This window comes from Hippocampus comes, unplaced genomic scaffold (genome assembly GCF_001891065.2).
Source record: "Hippocampus comes isolate QL1 unplaced genomic scaffold, H_comes_QL1_v1.1 scaffold90, whole genome shotgun sequence".
Lineage (NCBI taxonomy): Eukaryota > Metazoa > Chordata > Actinopteri > Syngnathiformes > Syngnathidae > Hippocampus > Hippocampus comes.
The window spans coordinates 541,744-560,178 of NW_017804912.1; the positions used below are offsets into that span (position 1 = coordinate 541,744).

Below are 18,435 nucleotides of genomic sequence, written 5' to 3' on the forward strand. Positions count from 1 at the left end.
GTAAAAATGCAAAGTAACAGTTCAGAGTGCAGGTGTCGTTCAAACAATCTCATTCAAATTGCATTTTTAGCCTCGATTGACATCAAGCGGGTGTTCTTGGCCGCGTTCCAGTTTTCTGGGATTTTGTTCCCTGTATGGCTGAATGCTGCGTCTCTCGATTCAGTTCTGACTCTGAGAGCAGAGGGCAAACTTTTGTCAGGCGACCTCTTGAGCTTTGAAGACTAGCGGATGCTCAAAGCAAACTAAACGCAGGCAGGCTAAAGTGGTGGCTCAGGCGGAGCGACGCGATTTTGGTCAATTTGGTGATCGTGTGGTGGAGGTCTTTGGCTTTGTCTTGTTTTACATTTTGGCCGTCTCACCCAGGAAATGATTCCTGTTGCTCTTGTTTCCAGTAGAATCATCTAAACAAACTGGATCAAGTGTGGTACGTCGAGAGATGTGACGATACTTTGCGGTTAGACTTGGTTTTAATTTGATAAGTGTAGCTGGAGGCTTCTTTTTGGGGGGGGGGGTCTGTTTCTTTGTTTTCCTACTTCTCTTGTTGGTTGCTTGCCTGCTGATTGTCTCCATCTTCACCTTCGTCCCTCCTCTTTCTCGCTCTGTCTGCGTGTATTTCATTCCTCCTGTTGTGCTCGTTCGTTTTCTCGTTGCTGTTGTCGTGCACATGGGGAGTCTGTTGCCTGTGTGGATTAGAATACGAATAATATCTTATCCTTGCTCTCCAGCCCACGTATTTGGCCTCCACTCCTGCCTTGACTTCTCTGCTCCCGTGATCTTTGGGACCCGCTTATTTTTCCATTATGAATCAATCGTTCTACAATTTTCCTGCACACCCAAAAAAAAAAATCTTAATAATGTATAACCTCAGGGGCATTTGGTAACACAGCTGCAAAAGTTCAAAATCTTCTGGAAAGTCTATCGACAGGAGGTCAGTTACTGTGTGTTGGGGGATTTTTTTTTTTCCCCCAATCATCCCGAAGACCGTTTGGGATGTCAAATATCAGCGATTTTGGACCTCAACGAGTGCCTGGATCTTCTCCAAACTCGAGAATGTTCCACTCCACACCCTGCAGGGGAAATTGCACTTGGAGCTGATGGATTTGGAAGGCCACTTGCACCGCAGGACCCAGATGCAAGTGGACCAAAATATTTCCAAAACACGTTGTTTTAGTTCTGACTTTCTGTTAGAATGCTCACCCCAAAAAATATTTCGCCAACAGTCAAAACACTCACTGCATACATAAGTCATTCTCGCCATAGCACGAAAATATAAAGCATACAAAACTGCAAGACCAAAGGCAAAAGTCGGCCATTCTTTCATACTGCACGAATAACGTCTTGAATGGCACTGGGTATCGCCGTACAACTTCATGAAATGTATTTATGAATTAAATCCACGCCGAGACTATTCCAAACATTCCAGGCGAAGTTTGAGGGGCAACGTCTAAAAATCACACGTGGATAAGCTCAGCAGACACAGATAGTCAACACAGCCATAATAGACCAAAGTTGATGTCAGAATCTTGAAAAGAGGTCACTTCGTTCGGTCAAGAGTCGGCCGGTGACCATTATTTGCTTCTTAGCAATGGTTAAAGCACATCAGGAGAAACAGTGCTCATGAATATGAGGGCACAGAAACAACAGAGCGAAATGTGAAACATTGAAAAGGTGAGGCAAAGGCAACCAAGCGCTAGTTTACAAGTAACCAACTTTCATGTTAGAACGAGAGGAAAAAAAAAAAGAGAGAAAAAGGAAACATGTTTAACTAGCGTAATGAAGGTTGTCATAACTCACCGGCGTGCGTGTGGCAAGACGAGACCTCAGGTAACGGTGCGGCCACAGAGGGAGGGAAGCGCTCTGTAGGCCAGATACACAAAGCAGAGATGGAAATGAGCAACAACAATCTCCACAAACACAATTTACAGTGTTAGAAATCAGACTCAAATCATGTTAGATTTCGACATTTAGAATATTTGAAGACAACAAGTTTTTAATGGAATAAATCCAAAGGATGTGACCTACAAATATACAAAAGCAGGATCTTGAGGGAAGGGGGGGGTGTCTCTCAGGTAGTCGCGATAATCCATGCAGGTTAACGCCAGTTGGGTATTCAAGTGTCCCACTCCAGGACATGCACAAGAGGTGTTCAAGAAAAAGTCAGGGGGGGTAAAAAATATATATATATGCAAATCCTCTTAATCCTTCACTAGAATGATGTTTGATAATCTCCCTTCCGAACTCCTGCGCAGAGGCGTTCCACATCAAGAGTGAGGCCGACCTGCAACAGCACACCAGGTAAGAGGAGATCAGCAGCTTGCCTTGCCTCCTCCTTCCTCAGCATGCCCAACTCTGTCTGTTCCTCGCAGTGTCTCAGCCAAGAGTAGCTAGGCACTGCTATCCTTGTTTTGCCGCTCTTTGCCAAACACAAAAAAGACACACACACACACACACACACAAATGCACACACAGGCACACACGCACGCCTGCACAGAGGAGTCCACAAAAGTCCACATGACTCCTCTGTATGTGCGAGACCGTTGTGTTCGACGCTTTTTCTTCTTCTTTTTTTTTTTTTTTTTTTTTTTTTTATGAAGCTAACCCTGAGCCCGGGCCCAGTCAGCCTTTGAGACGCTTTCTATCCCACAAACACAAGACGGCTTTCATTATCTTGCCCGTCGCAGCGCAAGGCCTAGCTTCTAAAAGCTACTGATTTCTTTCTTCCTTTAGCCCTCTGTACAAAGGGAGGGCATTTTGTAAATTACTTGCTCGTTTCAGACCAACAAAAGGTACTTTCATTGAACCCTCCACCCGCCCCTACTGCGCGCCTTCTATCCTGCCGCCATTTGATTTTGCTCAAATTTGATTACAAGGCTTGAAAAAGGAAGAGAAGAAAAGAGAAGAGGAAATAAGAAAGCCCCACAGATGGCATGTTCATTCAGTGCACTGAATGGCTTTATATGGGCCGCCTTTATACGTGTGGCAATCCAAAGATGGTTTAGTAGTCGCTCTGCTCGACAAAAACGCTCCTCGGCTTTCTCACATAACTGACAAGAGGAACACAATCTGCAAGAAAATCTATTTGTCGATACACAATGTCACTTCAGCAAACTTAATGAGCAAACGTGTCCTATCATAATAACCAGCTGCCCTCGTAACACAAGTGTGTGACATATTGGGCAAAGGACTCAACGTGGACATGAACCCAACGTCACAAGTGTCATCGCGCATACGAATTGAAATTCACCTCCCTCATGGTCTCTAATCCCGCTTCAGACAATGGGCCTCTCAATCGGCACTTGTTTTGCTCGGGAGGATAATTATAGCACCGTTGACAGAGAGCTCCGTCTCAAAAGACGCACACCCACATACACGTGCGATTTGAACAGCGTGGACAAGGTGAACTATGACTCCGTATCCCATTATCGGGCCATCACACAAGGGTCACTGAAATGAAAAGCTAATGTAAGGTAAATCTTGCAAGGCCACTAATGGACATGACTCCGGTTCGTTCAGCGGTAGCCCCGCCGATCCAGGAGTCGACGTTGAAGGCGGCAGCCTTTCATCACTTTGATAAACCTGCATCATCCGCCAAAACACACGTTTGCTTATTTGAGGTAGGAGGTAAAGAATGATAACAATAAGAATAATGTCACTGACAGTGTCAACATCTGTTCCCTGCAGTGAGGTTTAAAGACAATGCCATTCAGGTCTGATGGCATTCATTCAAAATAGGTTTTAGGTTGTTGGGGGTTATTTTCAATCCTGTTCCCCTCAACTGGATAAAATATTGCTGCTTCAGTGTGTAACTGAGCTACTTTTCATGATAGAACCGAATGCTCATCTCGCATTCAAATACAAAAAATAATATTTCAAAAGTCGGTGCTTTCAAACATGATGATGTTTTTTTAAGAAGATGTTATTTCCAGTATTCTACAACAGTGGTCCCCAATCTTTATTGTGTCACGGACCAATTTAGACAGTGACATACTGTTTGCGAACCGGCAACCATTTTTTCGTTGCTTTTAAATTGCCAGTTTTAAAGCACTGGTACTGATAACATAGATAATGAGAGAGTAAGTGAACATTTAAGTAACATAGATTTTTGTTTCATCAATTTCACTAACACGGTGAACTACTAAGAAATTGACCAACCAGGAATAATAAATACGCCTTATCATGTAAACATACGAATTTTAAAGTTACGATCCTACATACGGCGTTAGCATCATTGCTACTTGCTAATGTGACCGATCAAACGATTGATGGCTGCTGGCTAATTTTTAACGACACGACTGCGAATGGTTACGTGGGCGGGTTGTGCAAAATCTGCTCGCATTTTCAATGCTTGCCACTTGATCACTTGGGTGCTTACTTGCTGAAATGATTCAACCGGTTTCTTGCCACGCATAACAGCTTCCTTCCTTCTCCACGTCGCTTCGGAGATACCGCCGAGGGAGGAACTTCTCGAGTCATACAAGCTTCATCTTTGGAAGTCGCGGCTGCCCGTCAGCTGCGCGTTTAGCTGTACGTTGGGTCAATTTGTTACTCTTAATTTCTGTTCACTGCTTCTTCTTTCGTTGTCGAGTCGGGCATATTTCCGCTACGTCTGGTGGAGTCAATTTGCTCGCTGCTCACAGGTGTGTCTCGGCGGCCCGGTCCCAAATGGTCCGAGGCCTGGTATCGGTGGTTGGGGATCGATCACTCTCTTTTTGGAACAAACCTGCCTAGTAAATGGTGAATTCATAGCCTAATAGAAGCAAATAAAATATGTCCCAGATTCCCCAATTAATTTGTCCCAGTCTTGTCTTCAAACGACATTCTTACAAATGCAGTTTATATATTGACAGTAAGTGTGAATGGCAATATGAGCTAAACTTACATTGAATTATATTTTGAATAAAGTATGACATTACATCAATTCAAACCAGGACTGGACTAGCATATAAAAATTGTCCCTGGACTTTTTAGTTTTGTTTATCTGTTGGGTGGCCCCATGACGACTCACCCCTGTGAGCCAGCAGCAATGAACTGGGAAGGGACAAGAAGATGAACCCCAAAATGTTTTCAACTATTTTTTTTCCCAGTGGTACTTTTTTTCAGCGTGAGAAATCACAGTCAAGTGTATGAGCGTGATATTGGACAGAAAAGTGTGCGTCTCATACTCAATGCTTGAGTGTTAACAGCTCTGATTTGGGGCAGGGAGCATTTTGGGATTAGTATGGAATAGCGCTGTTGCGAGAACTATATCTGGACCATTGGAAACATGTCTGGACAATTTCCCAGCCACTCGTTCCTCGAGTACTTGGAGTTCAATAATAAATGCCTCATCATCCACTGAAAAAAAAAATGCCTTGTTGTGCTAACTACGCCCACTGGGCTGACAGAGAGCAAGGACAGAGGGACAGGATGTCAAACATGAATTGGGTTTTGGACATTAAAAGGAGGGGCACACATAAGAGATCCGGTTAATACAAAAACATGTTGTGCTGCACATATGAACGTTAACCTCACACACTCACACTCATGAGAGCAGAGATATGAATGTAGAAAAAGCTGACGTGCAGAAGTGTTGTAGTCTTCATATCTACTGTGCCTTTTGAGAGAGAAATAAATGAGAACAATTTGATTTTGGTCAGTACAGATGAGGGCAAAGATTTACTCAGTTGGTCAGAGAACATTTATAAAGCTGCTGCTTGGTCTCAATATACATGACATAAAGTCATTTTTTTACCACCAGATAAAAAAATGAAAAGTAGGGTGTTTTTTTTTTTTTTTGTAAACTACAGATAGAAATGACCTTAATAATATTTCTCTCACTCTGGGTATTTCCACTATTGGCAGGTTTGATAAAAGGATTATGCAACCAGCTTTATGGAGCCAAAGTCAAGTCTGGATATAGAGGGAGAGCTGTTTGATGAAATAATTTGTGTTTCCTTTCTGCCAAGCTAGCAGTCCTATTTGGAGAAAGGCAAAAATCAGCATTATGCCAGATTTACACATGCGCTCTGTCTGTAGAAATGTGTCCGCCAGAGCCAGATGTTCGACCGCCTGCCTATGTGTGACCGGGAGTGTCTGTCCAGGTGGAAAAATAGAGACAAAATACATAATATGAAGATGCGCTCTCTACCAAAGGAGAGCCCATTGCGTTTACTTCCACTAGCTTAAAATGTTTAACCACAGACACGTTTTAGCACACTATGACACCATCATAGTTTACCTTGACCGGATTGCATGACAAATGCTGAACAAAAAAAAAAAAAAAAGGTTTGTTCGAGACAATTCACCAGTTCAAACACAATCGACTCTGAGACTTGACCCCCTCAAAAGTGGTCTTGAGACTGATTCAAAGATCCCAAATGGAGGTGCTTCTGTTCGCGTTGGTCTACGAGCTTTGCTGTTTGATCTGCAAATTGAGCTAAAGCAATTTTCATTCACAAATACACATGGAAGGAAAATGCTCATCTAAAAAAAAAAAAAGTCATTTGTTGTTATCGAGCATTATCAGCAGACAGGACAGACGGAGCCGACTGCCATTCAGGCATTTGACCTTTGCGTTTAGTTATCATAACAGGGTCGCAAGCCCACGACCTGAAGTCATTACTGCACACTCCGCCAATCAGCCCCCAAAGCTGCGATAAAGGCCTCTGGCACCGAGCGCTCTGGTTGAGCTGACATTTGATTCATATAGGCGTGCCGCGACTGTTATGAGTGCAGATATGAAGCCGTATGTTGCTTCCGTCATGTTCCTCTACCGACACAACTCAGAACAGCCCCAATAAAACCAGGAGAGGTTTTATTCTTTCATTCACTTCATCTCTTACAGTTCCAACCTTACAGAAACATGTTCCCTGACAACAATGAGATTTCCTCCTATAATGAGTGACAGTGAAGCACATGCACACACAACTGAAGACAGGAGATTCCAGGCCGGTGGTTCTTAACCTTGTTCGAGGTACCGAACACAACCAGTTCATATGCACGTTCACCGAACCCTTTGTTAGTGAAAAATAAAAATATGATTTTTTGACAAATTCAAGACATTATCCATCCATCCATCCATCCATTTTCCGATCAGCTTTATCCTCACAAGGGTCGCGGGGGGCGGAGCCTATCTCAGCCGTCTTCGAGCAGTAGGCGGGGGACACCCTGAACAGGTTGCCAGCCAATCGCAGTGCACACAGAGATGAACAACCATTCAATCAGCCTGCCATGCATGTTTTTTTTTGGACAAATTCAAGACATTTAAAAAAAACACATTTATTAAAAACAGAAAAAAAGTCAATAACATTTCATGGCATGAGTATAGTTTTTTTTTAAAAATTGTATGACGTACTATCACGACAGCCACACAGTGACGACTGAGCGAACTAAATTTCCCGCAGCACTGATCGGACGAGCAATGTCATGTGATCATCTGCAGCCAGCGATGGCCAAGCGGGCGTGTCATAACTAATTGACATCTTGAGTCGGGTGTGTCTTAACCTCCATGGCAGAGGCTCCGTCGAACCCCTGAGACCGATTCACCCCTGGGGTTCGATCGAACCCAGGTTAAGAACTACTGCTCTAGGCCATACCAAGGGCCAATTGATGTCAATTCTAAGGGCCAATGAATGAATGAGGCCCGAGTAAAGTAAATATCGGAAAAATTACCAGTTAGAATACGCACCTGCGTATAATACGACTTTGAATGGCAGCAGGTGTTAGCTGGCTTTGAGCTACACGGGTTAGGGGCCACATTAAGGGTGGGAAAAAAGTTTTTAAAATGATTTATTTTGGCCTCTTTCTTTGATAACATAACTTAGCGTATTTTCACGACAACACGGCGTCGTGTCAGTTACGGGTGCTATATCCGACACTCAACACGTATGCAAGACGGATTGTATTATTGGACGCAGGCATGGTCAAATGTACGCTACACAGTAGCATGATGCGCGCTAGCTTCTGTTCTTAAAAAGGCTTCGGGATCAAAACTGAGTTCGGTTGTACTTTATTGAAGTATTGAACAATGTATTCACTTTATTTATTTATTTATTTAATTTTAGCAATCCTCAGCCGCAAATCCATCAAAGTCATTGGCGGATGTCCCATTGATTTTTGCTCAAATTTCATCGGGGCCTGATTTGGGATCGGAGAATGTGACACTGATACAAAAAATGAAGTGAAATTTGTTTGCAGTATTCGTGCCATTTCTGAGCCAAACAGTAAGAATGAAAAAAGTGTCAAATGAGTCGTGTCAAAAGCGAAAAAAGTATGAATCTCCTTAATTGCCATCAAGACGCCCGCTCGGGAGAACGATCCTGTCAAAACCCGGCGGACAAGCTGCCGCTCATTCCGGTCGAATCAAAACTGCAGATCAGCTGACAAAAAGTTCTGATCGGCTGACGAAAACAAAAAAAAGTGATCGATACAGTGTCACTTTCATGAAAAGCAAAGTCATCTCAGCGAAAAATACAAATGCAAAGCCCGACTGCCTTTCGCGCAACTTCATCAAATGGCAGCATAGAGCCGATCAACACTTAATATGCTAACAGTCGAGCCTCGGGGCGGTCCCCAAAGTTCCTCCTTGTCATCGCTGATCACTCCTCTGCATCATAAACAGTCACACAACTTTTCATGCATCCTTCTCTGTTTATGCAGTTCCCACAAGGCATTGCCTTTTAAAAACTCTCTCGCTCTCTCTCGCTCGCTCTCTCCTCAGCTCCAGTGCCGGGAAAACAAACAACATTAGGACACAAAACCAAGTCTCGAAATACCTTGCGGATGCCCAGAGGAAGACGTCGGATGGACAGATGAGCCGATAGGTTTCCTCAGTCCTCTCTCCGGCTGTCTCCTCTCTCGACGTGCTGTGGAGAGCGACTGCTCACCGGCTGCCTGGCATATCTAATTAGAGCTCGGGCTGTTGCCGCTATCTGCCGGAGGATCTACCTCGCCAATCTCTCCTGACTCAATCTTCCCCATCTCTGATTTCCTTTTATATTTATGCCGGAATATTTAATTGTAGACAAAAGGTTACTCTGGGCTCTATTCACTGCACACAGGCAGAATAATCTCCTTTAAAAGGCTTGACATTTCAGGCTTTTCAAAAGGGGCTGAGAAAAATATATCCCCGCTTTTGTTAATCAATGAAGTAGAACTCCAGCGAACAAAAGAATTAAATTGCTCGGTTGGGCTCATAAAACACACCGAAATAGCTGCTTCCTGTGGGCTTTTGTGCTCGCGCCCATATGCAAGCACCACAGCGCTGTCATTCCGTATGATTTAGAAACTCTCATTTCTCCACACGGTTGGCTTTTGAAATCCGATTGACAACGCAGTCTGCGCCGCCGGTTGATTGGGACGGCTTGGCTGACACAACAGGCTTGCTCTGTTGAGGAAATGGATCCACTACAATTTCTATACTGCGTCTGTCTTAAAAAAACAACCACATTGTAACTGTGCAAATTATAGGGTCAATAATGAGGCCTTTCACTATCCTACTGTGTATAATGCCGACATGTTTTTTGTCCACTGGCAGGAGATAGATGGCATGTTTCCATTACGCCATACAGATTTTAGATATTCATTTCTCATTCCTTTGACTGGCAATCATCTCAAGCCAAAGGACATCGATATTACGGGGACTCTAACTGCAGACTGTTTGTGAGTGTCAAGTTCAGCTGTACCATGCCACCAAATTCAAAGACGCCGACCCACGCCAATGACTCAAACACTCTGGATGACGTCACAAGTTCCTCTCGGCTCAGTTCCTTTGATCAGTACTGTAAATTGGTAATTGGCACTCGACTTTCGGCCATATGGCATTGACAGTAGTCAAAAGTACCAAAATCGCCCCATCTCCCATTATTTTGGCGGAACGGAATGCAGCAGAGTGCTGACTCACGAACAAGGAAGTGGCCGTAAGCACGTAAAAACGTAAAGACAGGCTTGTCTTACCCAAACACATGTTCAAAGAAAAAGAAATATCTATGATATAGTTACCTCGTAATTACCTAGTAATATCTATGATATAATGTTACTTTTAGTAGTGTTTGTTTGATTGATGCACACAAAATAGTTTGACAATTTCATGAGTTGATGTCAATATTAACATTCAACGTACACCAACACATTTTAACAAAAACAGATTTTTTTTCATAACTATATCGTTAAAATGAATGACGTCATTCACTCAAAAATAATCGACACTCTTCTCGCTGCATCTCCATGAGTCCAGAGTGTTCTGTAAAAAGCAAACGTTAATGTTTAACATTACAATCCGTATTGGCCTTCACAATAAAATATACTTCCGTTCATATGCCTTACCACAGCCTGAAAGTCATTTCGACAATCTTTTAGTTTGAAAGAACTAATAGGAAACTGTCTTGGTCAGTGACGGGTTTGACAGAGAAACGTCTGGAAGTGCCGAGAATGAGTTTTGACGACTATAAAAACTATGAGGGACAGCCACTGTACACAAAATACAAGCTCCACAAGAAGCCACACGAGAAGCTCCTCAAGAAGCTCACAGTGCACTTGAAGTGTAAGTTGGTGCTTTCATTCTCTCTAATTCAGACTTTTTACATAATATTTAGTCACGTCGCATATATTTTTATTGCATTATATTGAATGGCTTCTCATGTTGTGAGAATGTTTAACATCTTGTGATTTCTACACTGTAAAATAATAAAGTAGCTACAGAGGTTCTACATAGGCTCTTTGGCTCCATATAGTAGAATTGTAGACCACTGGGGGTTCTTTCGGTGATGATTAAGATATATGTGAACATGATGTTTAATGTGCTGCTTCAATGTCGTTCCCCTCACAGACAAACATCTTCACCGTCAGGCAAACAAAATGGTGTCAGCAAAAGGCGTCGCCATCGGCATCGACCTGGGCACCACGTACTCCTGCGTGGGTGTTTTCCAGCATGGCAAAGTGGAGATCATCGCCAACGACCAGGGCAACAGAACCACGCCCAGCTATGTGGCGTTCACCGACACAGAGAGGCTCATCGGTGACGCCGCCAAAAACCAGGTGGCGTTGAACCCGAGCAACACGGTGTTTGACGCCAAGAGACTGATCGGAAGGAGGTTCGACGATCCGGTGGTGCAAGCGGACACGAAGCACTGGCCCTTCAAGGTGGTCGCCGACGGAGGGAAGGCGAAAATCCAAGTGCAGCACAAAGGGGAGGAGAAGGCCTTCTACCCAGAAGAGATCTCCTCCATGGTGCTGGTCAAAATGAAGGAGACGGCCGAAGCCTACCTGGGTCAACGGGTGTCCAGCGCCGTGGTAACGGTCCCCGCTTACTTTAACGACTCCCAACGCCAGGCCACCAAAGATGCGGGTGTCATCGCGGGACTGAACATCCTCAGGATCATTAATGAGCCCACGGCGGCGGCCATCGCTTACGGTCTGGACAAAAGCCAGTCGGGAGAACGCAACATCCTCATCTTTGACCTGGGAGGCGGCACCTTCGACGTGTCCGTCCTGACCATCGAGGGCGGCATCTTCGAGGTCAAAGCCACCGCAGGGGATACACATCTGGGCGGAGAGGACTTTGACAACCGCATGGTGGAGCACTTTGTCGCCGAGTTCAAGAGGAAGCACAAGAAAGACATCGGCCAGAACAAGAGGGCCTTGAGGAGGCTGCGTACCGCCTGCGAGAGGGCCAAGAGGACGCTGTCCTCCAGCTCCCAGGCCAACGTGGAGATCGACTCCCTCTTTGAGGGCCTGGACTTCTACACCGCCATCACCAGGGCTCGCTTTGAGGAGCTGTGCTCCGACCTGTTCAGGGGAACTCTGGAGCCGGTGGAGAAAGCCCTGAGGGACGCCAAGATGGACAAGGGCCAGATCCACGACGTGGTTCTAGTTGGCGGCTCCACACGGATTCCCAGAATCCAGAAGCTCCTGCGGGACTTTTTCAACGGCAAAGAGCTGAATAAGAGCATCAACCCCGACGAGGCGGTGGCTTACGGCGCGGCCGTTCAGGCCGCCATCCTCACGGGGGACACCTCGGGCAACGTCCAGGACCTGCTGCTGCTCGACGTGGCGCCTCTGTCACTGGGCATCGAGACCGCCGGAGGGGTCATGACGCCGCTCATCAAACGCAACACCACCATTCCCACTAAGCAAACGCAAATCTTCAGCACCTACTCGGACAACCAGCCCGGCGTCCTCATCCAGGTCTTGGAGGGCGAGAGGGCCATGACCAAGGACAACAACCTCCTGGGAAAGTTTGAGCTGAGCGGAATCCCGCCGGCTCCACGAGGCGTGCCGCAGATCGAGGTCACCTTCGACCTGGACGCCGACGGCATCTTGAACGTGTCGGCGGTGGACAAAAGCACCGGCAAGGAGAACAAAATCACCATAACCAACGACAAAGGCCGTCTGAGCAAAGAGGAGATCGAGAAGATGGTGGACGACGCCCAAAAGTACAAAGCCGAGGATGACCTGCAGCGGGACAAGATTGCTGCCAAGAACGCTTTGGAGTCGTACGCCTTCAACGTGAAGAGCAGCGTCCAGGATGAGAAGCTGGCGGCCAAGTTGAGCGAGGAGGATCAGAAGACTCTGACGGACAAGTGTGACCAGACCCTCCGCTGGCTGGAGAACAACCAGCTGGCTGACACGGACGAGTTCCAGCACAAGCAGAAGGAGCTGGAACGAGTGTGTCAGCCAATCATCAGCAAGCTGTATCAGGGGGCGGGGCCTGCGGGAAGCTGCGGGGCGCAGGCCAGGGCTGCCGCCCAGGGGCCCACCATTGAAGAGGTGGACTGATCACCTCTGTCGCCTCTCAGACTCCAAGACAGTTTTAAAATAATGTAGCTATTTTCAATGTTGAAATTCTTCATCTTGTCAACTCTTGTCATGTACGAAATGCGTTTTATCAATAAATTATATTTAAGCCTAAGCGTGTACATGTGTATGACAGTAGTGTGGATATTCACTTATCCCAGAATACATTTTTAAAATGTGAAGTTGTAATTTTATTTTGTGACTGGCTCGAAAAATATGTATTATCATGTCTGATATTAACATTGTAAACCAATCACTGTCAAGCCAAACACAACAAATTTCATTTTTCTATTGGCCACTGTCAGTTCAATCAACATTTTCAGAAAATTGAATGACCTGCACATAGGACGTTCCTCATCGATACTGTACATTGTTAGCAGTAACGGCACGTGTGTTTTAAAATTATAACGTTTTGTGTTGTGGGAAATTATCATCTGGGCGACATGCCTTGCTTGCCGGCTTTTTACGACAGTTTCATACTATTGGTGACATAAACACACGAACGTCAGAAAACATGAGGTCAAAAGTTTTTCCCCTGATCGGTTTGTAACGAAACACAACAAGGATACATGGCAAGTATAAGTTTATATTCCTCAGCAGGACGGGGGGGAAAAAAAACATGTGACGTCACAAAATATCTCGATGAGACGGCTAGGCTAACTATTAGCTTTAGTCAAGTTTGCTTTACCGAAGCTGTCCAACGCGAACGACTTGTTTGGGTTGAATTATTACTTTTTTTGTGCGTGTGCTGTAATTACGTCTTGGGAGCATTGACATCTCATCACTTGTTTGTCGTGATTTTTACCTGCTGCCGGTGTCCCCAGGCCAGTTCCTTGGTGGCAGCGGGGCTCGCTTTGGCTGCAGCTGGATTTGCAGGCAAGTTACAGAAGTGAGCTCTTGTCAAGTGTCATAGTTTGACCCTTGCCTGGTGTTCTCTGCTTCATCACCCAGGTCGCTATGTCATGCAGGCCATGAAGCAGATGGAGCCTCAAGTCAAGCAGGCCCTACAGAGCTTCCCGAAGAATGTGAGGCTCTCACGTATCTCGTTTTGCTACTTCCCTTTCCCTAAAGTGTTCCCACCTGGCAGGTGCAAGATGCAGATGGATGCGATTGTCCTTACTTAAACCTGTCCTAGGCATCCTCTGTACATAATGACCACCTGCAAGGTTGATTAATATTTGTAGGCTGCTGCTGTAGTATTCGTTGACATTTATGATTACAATTTGAGGACCAAAGTCTAAATCGCGTCGTAACTGGGCTCCAGCTAATTAAATGTATGCTCTGTATTGAAGGCCTTTGGAGGGGGTTACTATCGAGGTGGTTTTGAACCAAAGATGACAAAGAGAGAAGCCGCATTGGTTTTAGGTGTCAGGTATGTTTAGTCTTGGCTCACATTTGGTCTTGTTTTGCATGTTTGTTTTTTTAACATGGCTAGCATGTCTTTCAGTCCCACTGCCAGTTGGAATAAGATCAGAGAAGCCCACAGAAAACTGATGATCCTAAATCACCCAGACAGAGGTAGGTGGCAAGCTTAACTGTTTCCCAGTCTGACATCAAGGGCTTGACAAAATATTCTTGTGTTCTTGCAGGTGGCTCTCCTTACCTAGCGGCCAAGATTAACGAGGCCAAAGATCTAATTGAAGGCCAATCAAAGAAGTGACAAGCCTTAACGAAGCGGCTACAAAGTTAATCACATTGTTGCGTTTGAGTTTTCAAATGAATCCCATTGTATATAGAGCCTTTGCCTTTTGTGGTTTTTACGCTGCGTATTGCACAACATTCGAAAGGTTGCATTCATTCATGTTTTTGCTTTTAAGAGCGCACAGTTTGGTTTTAGATCTACATGAAAGATCAAGTTTATTTAAGAACTACCTGCATACAAAACATATTGCACATCAACCAACCAGAATGATCCTTTAGAAAAAAAAAAACAAAAATAAAATACTGTTGTCGACCCAACAGAATAACATGCGCTGTCATAACTCAGTAGTCCAAATTTGTCATGTGTCCTCTCACATACGTTTAGAGTCAAGGTGTTTTTTTTTTTTGTGTGTTTTTGTTTTTTTTAAATACTGTACATATTTAAAATAAATAAGCCTTCTTTTGGGGAAACGGTCAATGAGTTTCCAGCCGAACAAAAATCAAGAAATTGGCTACATCTCTGTTGAGCACACAAGGCAGTTTTCCAACTACAATTAACTCTTGACAGAAAAATGTTTCAGTGCAAAGGAAATGACTCTACGGTTTGTTTTCCAGGTACGCTGTAACATTTCCTCATGAACAAAGTGGTTGCATATTGAAAAAGAGAAAGCAGCTATGCCAAACTCAACAGATAAACATTAAGAACAGTCACACCTGACTTGAAAAGATATGTCTCCGAATGACTTCTCAGGGTCTTCAGTGGTTGCGTTTGTCAGTTCACAGTGGCAAGAGAGCATTTTACTGTGGCAGGCAAACCACCAGCAAAGACGCGTGACAAGTTTTCAGATATTGTGCGGTTCAGGCAATCTACATGAAAGATCAAGTTTATTTAAGAACTACCTGCATACAAAACATATTGCACATCAACCAACCAGAATGATCCTTTAGAAAAAAAAAAACAAAAATAAAATACTGTTGTCGACCCAACAGAATAACATGCGCTGTCATAACTCAGTAGTCCAAATTTGTCATGTGTCCTCTCCCATACGTTTAGAGTCAAGGTGTTTTTTTTTTTTTGTGTGTTTTTGTTTTTTTTAAATACTGTACATATTTAAAATAAATAAGCCTTCTTTTGGGGAAACGGTCAATGAGTTTCCAGCCGAACAAAAATCAAGAAATTGGCTACATCTCTGTTGAGCACACAAGGCAGTTTTCCAACTACAATTAACTCTTGACAGAAAAATGTTTCAGTGCAAAGGAAATGACTCTACGGTTTGTTTTCCAGGTACGCTGTAACATTTCCTCATGAACAAAGTGGTTGCATATTGAAAAAGAGAAAGCAGCTATGCCAAACTCAACAGATAAACATTAAGAACAGTCACACCTGACTTGAAAAGATATGTCTCCGAATGACTTCTCAGGGTCTTCAGTGGTTGCGTTTGTCAGTTCACAGTGGCAAGAGAGCATTTTACTGTGGCAGGCAAACCACCAGCAAAGACGCGTGACAAGTTTTCAGATATTGTGCGGTTCAGGCAACATGTTCAAACTATTCTCAAGGCACGACAGCTGATCACGTCAATGTCAAGTACGCGGGGGTTCAAAACAAACCTGCCTGCGCCGTGGTATTGCTCACGCACGACGATAGAAAGTACAAACCAATTCAGATGCACAAAAATATCCAGAAAATCTTTCCTGGCGAAGGCAGACGTTTACAAAAACCCTGCTAAGATGTCACCAAAAACCACGGCTGCATTCATACCACAGTATGGGTTGGAGTTGAATTCCCTGACTACTTTTTTCCAAATACTGCATTCACAGTCATTCTTGCGACTGAAAATGAACATTTACATCATCGTAGTGTGTGAGAGACTATCTTTGGCCAGCTTAGACAGGAAGAACCACTGGAAAAAGACAAACTGCGTGGGTAGTAGAACAAGAGTGTAAATGTGTGGCGTAATTATACAGACCACTAAAATGTGCACGGTTTTAAATTTCAAAGTTTAAAAAAAAAAAAAAAATTCTTGCCGCGTTAAAAACAGATTCAAAGAAAAGCGTGAGATTTCAAACAATGCCAAACAAGATTCGAAAGAGTGTTTTGGGGTCTGGCTACGAGAGGCCATTGACAACAGTTTTGGGGTCCGGCTCCCCTTTGTCCGAGACTTTGGCGGCTCCCTCCGCGGCGGGCCCGGCGGGCTCTTGGTTGGCACCGTTGTCGGAACCGTTGGCGGTTGTGGACGGAGCCTCGGGGCTGCGCTCTGCTCCGGCATCCGCCTGACCCTGAACAAAACATGGAGGAAAAAAAAAAAAAAACAAAACTCCAAGCTCACTCTCAGCTTGGAACCCAAGAGCCCACCCAAGCTTGCGCAACGATTTGCTGCCAATGAAAAAGAAGACTAAGTGCAGAAACCTCCTCCTCGTTCATGGCGACGTCCTTGGTGGTCGGCATCTGTCTGCTCTGAGAGTCGGCCCTGGACATGAAGTCTGCCACCGTCACTGTGCACAGAGCAGACAAGACAAAGCGTTGGCCAATCGGAGGGGGGGACAATCCATTCGCTGCCGTGTGAAAGGAACATGCGGGCAAGGGGTGCCTTGTTTCACTTACTCTCCTCCAATTTGACATGGGTGTTGATTTGAGAGTTTTCAAAGTGTGATGACGCTTGGCAGAAGTTACAGACTTGAGTTTGGCAAGTGGAACCTCGAAGTAAAGACTGTCTGCAGAATGTCACGATGCCAGAGGGGCACTTGTACCAAGTACATTTGGAAAATCAGGGTTCCCACAGATCCTCAAAAAGGCATCGAACCCCCGTTTCTGAACACAAGGCCTTCACGTTTGGCATTAGAATGTCTCAAATCAACCTGTCAAGTCCTAAAAAATGTTTTTCATTTTTTTTGTCATTTTGCTACTGTCACAATTTTGGACCCTGGAAACATTCAGAAGTATAAATTGAATTTAGAATTTCTTGAAATTTAACTGATTAAAAAACAAAAAAACTTCACACAGGATTCTTCTATTATTTTTTTTTACCCATGCAGCTTAAAGGTTAAAGCAAGCGCATGCTCTTGAGACACACCACTTCAGTCTGTCAGAAACGGCAGCCAGACAACAACATTATTAGTGAAGGTCTTAACATGACTGATGAGAATGCTGGGGGGAAAAAAAAAAACCAAAAAAACATTTTGGCACACGCTAGCCGGAAACGGAAAACGTATGATGGTCGCTATCTGCAGTGCAAACGCGTCACACAAAACCCACAACCGGCGAAGGGCAACGCGAGCACCGATACGAGCAGTCCCCAATTACCTGGCTGCCTCTCTTCGGGCAGGCGAATACGACGTCGTCGACTACGGTTACGACGCTGCGGCTGAGCTTCGGCGTCATCTAAGGGTGGCGAGAGGGACTGGAGGCTAAACATGGCAATCGGCCTAGCTCACTGCCGCTTCATTTCAATGGATGCCATAGCGCACTTGATTTGGCAACATTTGTTTTACAGAAAACCAAAGTGTAGGGAAAAAAATAAAGGAGGAATCGAACAGCAGGTAAAGAGCAAAAGTGCCCATTGGGTATTGAAGGAGTTCCATACCGATTCCGTTTTCGCTGACGGAGGCGTTGTCCGATTCGCTCATGCCGTCCATCATGGTGGCGTCCTCATCCGTCCTGCGTCGTCGAGATCTCCGCTGGCGAGTGGCCACCAAGTTGGACTCGCTCGCATCGGTATCGGCGGTCTGGTCCGTCTCGGTGTTGGTCTCCGCATTGTCACCGCGAGGGCCTGCCGCAAAGTCACTTGTTCCATCCTGGAATTCTTCTGACTTCCGACGGGGCGTTTACCTGCGCCGCCGCTGCCGCCTCCTCTTCCTCCTCGCCCTCCCCGTCCTCTGCCCGGTCCGGGCCTCCTGCGACCGTCCCTCTGTGGACGTGGACCTCTTTCCCTCTCCCTGCAAGTCGGTCAGCCAATGTACCCAGTCATCCACATCTTATATGTCATCAAAACAATGGGGGGGGGGGGGGGGGGCGGAAGGCAGATG

General features: G+C 45.1%; 3 protein-coding genes and 1 long non-coding RNA gene across 7 annotated transcripts in view; 2 read left to right on the top strand and 2 right to left on the bottom strand.

Moving 5' to 3' along the window:
* Positions 1 to 512: 512 nt before the first annotated feature.
* On the bottom strand, positions 513 to 4,807 carry LOC109525327 (uncharacterized). Its single transcript, XR_002170120.1, has 3 exons — positions 4,373 to 4,807; positions 1,795 to 1,857; positions 513 to 680 (listed from the first exon to the last, which is right to left on the bottom strand). It is a non-coding gene; the product is annotated as an uncharacterized LOC109525327 (long non-coding RNA).
* A 5,585-nt stretch (positions 4,808 to 10,392) lies between these two features.
* Positions 10,393 to 12,887, top strand: LOC109525038 (heat shock 70 kDa protein 1-like). Its single transcript, XM_019885270.1, has 2 exons — positions 10,393 to 10,519; positions 10,805 to 12,887. Exons 1-2 carry the CDS (start codon positions 10,408 to 10,410, stop codon positions 12,751 to 12,753), a joined length of 2,061 nt encoding a protein of 686 aa, XP_019740829.1. The 5' UTR covers positions 10,393 to 10,407; the 3' UTR covers positions 12,754 to 12,887.
* Positions 12,888 to 13,222: 335 nt separating this feature from the next.
* dnajc19 (DnaJ (Hsp40) homolog, subfamily C, member 19) lies at positions 13,223 to 14,695 on the top strand. The gene is made up of 6 exons (XM_019885332.1): positions 13,223 to 13,343; positions 13,596 to 13,647; positions 13,723 to 13,796; positions 14,064 to 14,143; positions 14,219 to 14,289; positions 14,361 to 14,695. The coding sequence occupies exons 1-6, from the start codon at positions 13,341 to 13,343 to the stop codon at positions 14,429 to 14,431; spliced, it is 351 nt and encodes a 116-aa protein (XP_019740891.1). The 5' UTR covers positions 13,223 to 13,340; the 3' UTR covers positions 14,432 to 14,695.
* A 583-nt stretch (positions 14,696 to 15,278) lies between these two features.
* Positions 15,279 to 18,435, bottom strand: part of fxr1 (FMR1 autosomal homolog 1) — a 10,114-nt gene continuing 6,957 nt past the window's right edge. For 3 of the 4 annotated variants that reach the window (XM_019885298.1, XM_019885291.1, XM_019885283.1), the window contains exons 14-18: positions 18,239 to 18,345; positions 17,994 to 18,179; positions 17,714 to 17,791; positions 16,820 to 16,905; positions 15,279 to 16,689 (exon numbers count right to left, since the gene is read on the bottom strand). In XM_019885298.1, the coding sequence (XP_019740857.1) occupies positions 16,519 to 16,689; positions 16,820 to 16,905; positions 17,714 to 17,791; positions 17,994 to 18,179; positions 18,239 to 18,345 (628 nt within the window). In that variant the 3' untranslated portion in view covers positions 15,279 to 16,518. The remainder of the gene's footprint in view (positions 16,690 to 16,819; positions 16,906 to 17,713; positions 17,792 to 17,993; positions 18,180 to 18,238; positions 18,346 to 18,435) is intronic. The other variant, XM_019885307.1, reaches the window with a different exon arrangement.